Source organism: Scophthalmus maximus, chromosome 2, assembly GCF_022379125.1.
Source record: "Scophthalmus maximus strain ysfricsl-2021 chromosome 2, ASM2237912v1, whole genome shotgun sequence".
Lineage (NCBI taxonomy): Eukaryota > Metazoa > Chordata > Actinopteri > Pleuronectiformes > Scophthalmidae > Scophthalmus > Scophthalmus maximus.
The window spans coordinates 3,098,532-3,105,723 of NC_061516.1; the positions used below are offsets into that span (position 1 = coordinate 3,098,532).

Genomic DNA, 7,192 nt, shown 5'->3' on the forward strand with positions numbered 1-7,192 from the left:
TCTCCTTTTTTTTTTTAAATAAAAGAGTGGTTCTGAAGTTGTCGAAAGTGCATTTATACTGTCATGACTGATTACAAAACATATATACTGTTCCAAAAAATTAAGCCAAGACTTAATTATCAGTCAGTTAAACAGATTTTAATCTGTCCATTTAGGAAGCACAATACATCCACATCAAATGTGGTTATGAGTAGCTGCCATTGTTTAGGCCATTTTAACGAAACAATGTGAATTTCAAAACACTCACATTTCAAGAAAAGGATTCTCATTTGGCAAATGCATGTCGATGCTGAACTCAGTCTCACTCCACATGAGTCCACATGGTTTCTGTTTTTTATTTTATCGAATAAAAACCTGGCTGTGTATAAAACTGACGTGATGAACAGTCCGTGTACTGGAGCCACAAACGACTTCCTGAGGCACAACACAGTCCTCCTGTCGCCGTCAGCCGGACGTCTGGCTCATTTTGGAGAAAGTGGCTCGAGGCTCTGCTCGGTAACAATGTTTCCCTGGAGAAGAGAAAAAAGGAAACTTGTGAGATGGATCAAGAATATGTCGCAAAGAGTTCACATGCGTTTATCTGAATAAATAGCCAGAAAGGTCAGAAATGGTACTGAGTCGGACCTCTTAACGTTCTCACGAGACTTCTGCCCTCTGCTCAGTCTTCCTTCAAGTTGTCGAGCAGCTCCTGCGTCCGTTGGGCAAGCCTCCTCTTCTCCGCCTCTTCCTTCTTCAGCGCCTCCTCCACCTTCTTGCCCTGGTAGATCTTCACCCCGGCGAACATCAAACACAGCAGCAGTGTCTTCAGAGCCAGGATGTACAGGAGGATGGGGACGTTGTCCAAAGCCTGGGGATTGGACAGAGTTCAGGTTTTAGGCGGACTGTCGACAAAGTTGTGTTTGCGCAACATGGGTTGTGAAAGGAGGGGACAGAAAGCTCTAGAACAGGCAGGGGTCCTGGAGACAGAGCCCCCCGCCCCCCGCCCCCCTCGACTCCACCAGAGGCCTCAGCTGTCAAGATGGGAGTTAATTTGGTCACAGGATGGGGAGGTAGTGGTGTGTGTGTGTGTGTGTGTGTGTGTGTGTGTGTGTGTGTGTGTGTGTGTGTGTGTGTGTGTGTGTGTGTGTGTGTGTGTGTGTGTGTGTGTGAGTGAGAGAGAGAGAGAGAGAGGCAGCTGCACACCATGTGCATTCTGGGATTACAGTTGTAGCACACAGGTCATGGGCACAGTTTTCATTGGACCACACATCACAATCACACTTTTGACATTACTGTACACTCTAACTGAAACGTCCATTTCTAGAGGCATTTGTTTCAATACATGTTTAACTCTTACAATAGATCTATGTTGTTCTACTCTCTCTCTAGATTTGGTGTCAATCCATTTCCATTCTGACGTTGCCCTAAAAACGAATCATTAGCACTGCCTGACATGTGAGAGCGACTCCGAGCTCCACACTCAAACACGATGAAGATAAAAGACGACATGATATATCTCTATCTATAGATGTACACACACCGTTTAACCGTTTATGTTCTGTCCCTGCAGCTAAATGCGACGTTGAGTTGTGACAAATATCGCGAGGCCTGCCTGCCTGCTTCTTTAGCCATAGTCATATTAGCATTATGCTAAAGAAAATACAAAAAAACAACAGAGCGAAATATTAGAAACCCTTAAACCACAACTGTACAGCGGCGATCAAACATTAATTAGGACTTTTTAAAGAATACATGTGAGCACATTCACCTTCCAGTTGATCATTGTGTCGTCGGTGGCGTTGACTTTTCCTCTTCACTGTGTTTACACAGTAGCCAGAGCGATATTAATACTCCTCTCGAGAAGGCGTGGCTTGTTGTTACGAGCCAATCAAAATGCAGCCTCTGTTTTGACGTGATCTCGGTGGCGTTCAGGGTACACCGTGAAAACAACCTGATAACTAGAATGTCTCCAGTCATCGTTGACAACAAGGCTCTTAATATTGCTCAACCACTGTGGCACTACTATACACACACTCCGCAGCGGTGCAAAAGAATGTATACGAGTATGAGAAACGCGTCTAGCTGTGTTTTCAAATTGAATTCCTCTTTTACTTTCTCAATAGCCATTGTTAGCTATTGTCAATTTTCCCCATAAGACTTGAATGCATCATATCCTTGACAGTGTTGCGTACTGTACTGTAAAGCTGAGAGGCACCTGCTCGAATGTTCTAGAAATGGAGGAAATAAGATCCACTCTACTTTAACTTCTTTACTATATACACATTATGCCTATATGATTTTAAATAAACTGCAGCAACCGGAAGGCTGGATGTAATTGGTATTGAGAAAAGGGATGTACGTGCATTGGTGGTTCAGTGGTAGAATTCTCGCCTGCCACGCGGGAGGCCCGGGTTCGATTCCCGGCCAATGCAACTTCCTTTTCTCTTTTTTCCCCCAATTTCCTGGGCGATTCGCTAGGATAGAAGAATCATTGTAACGCATTTTTGTTGGTAATAGTTACATACACGATTATTATTGTGTATATATAAGCGACTTGTGCGTATTGACTGAGAGATGCATTTTTCGAGGATCTCCTGAAGGCCACAGTGATTGGTACCTCACACACCTGCGCAGACGAACCTGTCGGAAACCGGAGGGAGATGGAGAAGTTTGGAAATGTGCAGGAGACGTGGTTCTAATTTCAGGTGCAATGTTTGGACCTTCCCGCTGCCAGTAAGTTTCAAACAGACTCGTCACAAAGGTTTTGGGAAAATGTGACCTAGCTATGGCCGGCTGTATACCAATTTACAAGATGTAGCTATTGAGGTGCGCTGCATTCAAGCTCTCAAAACTACCCTTCACCCTTGTTTTGTAGATTAAAGGTAAAAATAAATAAATAAATAACAACAACCAGAGACTACAGTGACATCTGTAAATGATTAATGCCTTGATTAAATGAAACCTTTGTCTGATGATTAATCCTAATCCCGTGGACATTCAATCTAAAATGCTATAAAACAGAGACACGTTGCAAAACTGTTGGTAATGAACACATTAAATTATGAATACTAGAGTGAATTGATCCTGTCAGACTTTATTCTTAGATGATGGATTTCATGGTTTATATATTTTTGTTATTACATTGATCTCAAAATCCTGTTTTAAGGCCAATGTTTGATTCTATAGTTCTTAAGCTTCCTTCAATTATGTTTCTTTAGTTTTAATCCTTTTTCTAGAACTTTGAATCACTTTGCTATAAGTTTATATTCCACAGATAAATGTGATCTACTGACCAGCAACACCGATGAGCTTCCAGTTATGTCGTGTGTGTTCATATTGTGCCCAGAGACGGTAAAATATTGAGTGATGCACCTTACTGTGTTTCAGAAGAAATCACTGATGATTATATAAAATGGTACAGGCGCTATTAGAACTTAAACTTAGAGCTGAAGTTGTCTCAGTCTCCTCAGCCCTTTTTTTCTTTCTGAAAGAACCTGTCACTCATCTTTCTAACACTCCTTTTACCACAGGCCAGTTTCTAATTCATCCCTTGCAGGTTTTCAGCTTGAATGAATGAGATGGCTGAAGAGTGTGAAAAACACAGGAGATCTCCACCGGCCTCCAGCTCCCTGATGTCGCCTCGCTGCTGCAAATCCACCCAAACACGGCTGCCAGTGGAATCTCCCATGCAGCCTCGCCGGATGAACAATTGTCCGATGGAGCAGGACGAGGACTCTGGGGACCATCAAGTTGTGACGCAGTCGAGTGCGCTTCCTTCATCTTCTTTCTATGAAGAACTATTTTGTACCAGGCAGACTCCCGTCCCTCTGGCCCCTCTGGCCAGCGCCCTCATGCCCTCCTCCTGGCCACAGAGCGATGTGGTGAGACAAGGTTACCTGGGGAAGCTGGAGCGGAACCACAGAAGGTATTTTGTCCTGAGGGCAGTAAGTCACACGGGGCCGAGCCGACTCGAGTGGTACAAGAGCCTGGAGAAGTTCACAGCAACGAAGAGGTCTGCTGGTAAAGCTGCGCTCTTTGGGTCGAGCAAGCAAGGGTTGGTAAAAGTATAAACATTAAACTAATGGAAGGGTTAAAGTCAGATTTTAAATAAAATTTACCTTCATTGACCTTTTTCATATGTCTAAGTAAATTGTTATGCCAGAAGCTGTATTGTAAAATATTTCACGAATATAAACATTCAGATATTTTCTAAAGTGAGGTTCTGATTTAGAGCTGAAGTCTGAAGAATCATTAGAATCTACAACCAAGTCAACTAATTCCTGCTCGTCAGGGTGATTTACCTGAGGTGCTGTCTAGGTGTGAGTCGTACTGGCAGTTCCAGGAGAGGCCACACGGTGGCGCTGTACGTGAAGGACCAGACCATCGTGATGGTAGTGGAGGACCAGCAGGAGCAAGAAGAGTGGTACACTGCCATTAAGAAACTGATGGAGGAGGAGCGCAGGGACGAAGAGCACGGAGAAGGCTTTGATGAAGACGATGATGGGTACTGCACTCTGCCTCCTGCTGCTTTCTTCAAAGAGGTTTGACCAGATATTTTTTTTTATTATGTACCATTGATATAAATCTAAGTACACTGAAGTGAAGTTGATTTGAAGTTATTTTCTCACACCTGTGGATTATGCTGTTGTTTAGAAAGGCCAAGTTCAGAAAGGGTTTTCTATTTTTTCAGGAGATGCTATTTCATGATGCTGCCAAAATCCCAGAAGATAGCCATATTGTGTAGAATTCCATGTGTCAGACTTCTCCCCTGTCTCAGGTCTGGCCCGTCTCTGTGAAGCCCACTGGTCTCGGTCGGTCCAAGTCCCTCACAGGAGAGTCCCGCCTCTGCCTCACAGCTGCCTCACTCGTCTTGGTCAGAGTTGGCTCATGCACTTATTTGCCGTCAGTTACAATACCTTTGCTGAGCGTTCGGCGCTTTGGCCACTTGGACGGCATGTTCTTCTTGGAGCTCGGCAGGTCCGCACCTGATGGTCCTGGAGAAATCTGGATGGAAGCAAGAGACCAAGGTGATTAAGAATAAAGGCTGTATTAATATTTGGACTGCCACACCATAAGACTGAGCCTCCTCTTTATGTCCTTTCTGTAATAGGAAACTCAGGGATTGCCCAGAACATTCATGAGGTGGTTCGGGAGACGGTGCGGTCTCTGCGAGCTCTTCCAGACTTCAGCCAGTCGCCAACCTCCAATCCTTATCAGCCTCAAGCGTCTCTGGTGTCGAAACGCTGCCGACCCAAATACAGAGACAAGCTGCTCAATGTGAGGCTGCCCCCCAGAAACAATGACATCCAGACTAGTCCAACCCGTTCCCACCCAGAGCCCTGCAGACCAGACAACACCAAGCCTGAATCCCCTCTAAGCTTCTCCTCACATCTCAGCCCTGCCAGATCCCAGCAGAGCTCCAGGCCTGAGACTGACAGCTACATGGAAATGAAGACGAAGCACTGCAGTGTGGCAGCCTGCAGGATGGTGGGCTGGGAGACGGGAGAACAGGAAGAGGAGGAGGAGGAGGAGGAGGAGGAGGAAGGGCTGGGGTACATGATGATGTCCCCACAGGGCAGCCACAGCTCGTCCGTGTTGCCTCAGGGTGACTATGTGACCATGGCAACCCAACAGAAACACCATTGGCCCCTCTCCTCCTCCCCCTCCTCTGGCCTACATTCATCTTTCAACAGGTAAGTTTCACTTGGTGATAAAGTGCTGTGGCAGAGTCCACCTTTCCCCAATGACTCACTTTCACATTAAAAGATTTAATTTTGTAAGTCGACTTTTAATGTGGAAAAACACATTTACAGTCATCAATACACTGTCACTCAGCTTGAACTTTTCCTGAGATAAGATTCCAGAAAATCCTGTAAAATGTCCAAAGTAACATTTGTGGACATTTGTGTTACATACAGCTCCTCTGGAAAAGTTCATTAATCTTCAGTAGCTGCCGTTGTGCCGGACATTTCTTTTGAGCACCTGATCTACAACGTTTGAACTAAAATAGTTAATTACAACCTCTATCCTTTTCAGCTCCACCTCTGACAGCTACTCTCCTGTGCACCCATCCCATTATCAGATCAGTGAGCACAGTCCGCCTCACTGGCAGTTGACCTCAGTCCATCAGTCAGAAATGGAAGCCAGCCAATCACTGACGAGCATCAGCCCCTCCACCGGACCGCAACAGCACAGACGACAGCCGGCAGAGACCGGGGCAGCTTCTTCTCCTGTGCGGAGCGTTGGTGGGTCTTACCCGATGACGAGGCCGGTCCAAGTCGATCCAAACTGTGGTACAGGCCGGTCCACTCGACTCCAAGCTGAACCAGACCGATCTGCTGTAAGAAGATGCCGCCTGTCGTCCTGTCTTCTGTCTTGTCTGCAGACAGATCCTGACTGATTGTAGACATTCAATGTTTTGCAATGATCTCAGTAACCTGAACAGGATCTACTTATTAATTCTGGTATAGCAGGCGACGTTGTTGTTACAGGAAGCAGCAGAGAAAGTAGAGTGTAAAGAGCTGATGAAGTAATAATTCAGTGTTTCAGTTTTGTACTTCATCGCACTTGCAAGTGTGTTTTGAGATATAAAATGTGCATGGAATCATGAGGCTTTAAGCTCTGAATACTGAATGATATATGCTTGAAAACAATTGTTTTTGTTGAAAATATAAGTCTCTAATTTGTCTGTAAATACACTTGGTTTGTCTTTGCTTGATCATTTGACCTCATGTCTTTTTTTCCTCCTTTGGTTGTTTTTGAATATTCTGTGGAATCGGACCTGAACTACACAGCACTTGAAGATGTTGCACTGTCATACGATGTAATGAAAAAAGAATAAAGTCACATGAATACACACTTTTCTGGCTTATTGGCAATATTCACACAGCTTAGTGTAAGACCTTGGATCTATATATGAGAATGACAGGAAAACAACCCAATAAATAGGATTTAACTTTTTAAACATGTATCTTGCAATAAATATCAACAGGGATGTTTAGTTTTGACCTGATACTCTCATAAATTAATCTTAACTTCATGTTCATTCTAATCAAATAGTGTAAACCAGTCACCAATAACACACATTGAGGATGAGTCAAGAGATTTCTGATTCAACCTTCTTCAAACTGGATCCTCACTCGGTCAAATTATGAAACTGTTAATAAATGAACAGACTATATTTTAATAACTGCTGCTGTATTGTGTGCTGTCT

General features: G+C 44.3%; 2 protein-coding genes and 1 non-coding gene across 5 annotated transcripts; 2 read left to right on the plus strand and 1 right to left on the minus strand.

The window, feature by feature from the left end:
- Window positions 1–116: 116 nt before the first annotated feature.
- Window positions 117–1,903, minus strand: LOC118300722 (small integral membrane protein 11). Its single transcript, XM_035625391.1, has 3 exons — window positions 1,748–1,903; window positions 625–847; window positions 117–509 (listed from the first exon to the last, which is right to left on the minus strand). The coding sequence occupies exons 1-2, from the start codon at window positions 1,760–1,762 to the stop codon at window positions 659–661; spliced, it is 204 nt and encodes a 67-aa protein (XP_035481284.1). The 5' UTR covers window positions 1,763–1,903; the 3' UTR covers window positions 117–509; window positions 625–658.
- A 437-nt stretch (window positions 1,904–2,340) lies between these two features.
- On the plus strand, window positions 2,341–2,411 carry trnag-gcc. The gene has a single exon. It is a non-coding gene; the product is annotated as a tRNA-Gly (tRNA).
- A 17-nt stretch (window positions 2,412–2,428) lies between these two features.
- On the plus strand, window positions 2,429–6,754 carry LOC118301347 (insulin receptor substrate 2-B-like). Of its 3 annotated transcripts, none has more exons than XM_035626768.2 (6): window positions 2,429–2,712; window positions 3,510–4,033; window positions 4,271–4,520; window positions 4,757–5,006; window positions 5,099–5,672; window positions 6,016–6,754. In XM_035626768.2, the coding sequence occupies exons 2-6, from the start codon at window positions 3,549–3,551 to the stop codon at window positions 6,377–6,379; spliced, it is 1,923 nt and encodes a 640-aa protein (XP_035482661.1). In that variant the 5' UTR covers window positions 2,429–2,712; window positions 3,510–3,548; the 3' UTR covers window positions 6,380–6,754. The 3 variants fall into 3 exon arrangements, with proteins under 3 accessions (XP_035482661.1, XP_035482659.1, XP_035482660.1); XM_035626766.2 differs by having other exon boundaries at window positions 2,431–2,712; window positions 5,090–5,672; XM_035626767.2 differs by having other exon boundaries at window positions 2,431–2,712; window positions 3,536–4,033; window positions 5,090–5,672.
- Window positions 6,755–7,192: the final 438 nt, after the last annotated feature.

Excerpts from the sequence above, each read along its gene's own strand:
- LOC118301347 (XM_035626766.2), top strand. The coding sequence starts at position 3,549 with ATGAATGAGATGGCTGAAGAGTGTGAAAAACACAGGAGATCTCCACCG. Across the intron at positions 4,521-4,756 it reads CTGCTGCTTTCTTCAAAGAG|GTCTGGCCCGTCTCTGTGAA; the intron begins GTTTGACCAGAT and ends CCCCTGTCTCAG. Across the intron at positions 5,673-6,015 it reads CTACATTCATCTTTCAACAG|CTCCACCTCTGACAGCTACT; the intron begins GTAAGTTTCACT and ends TATCCTTTTCAG.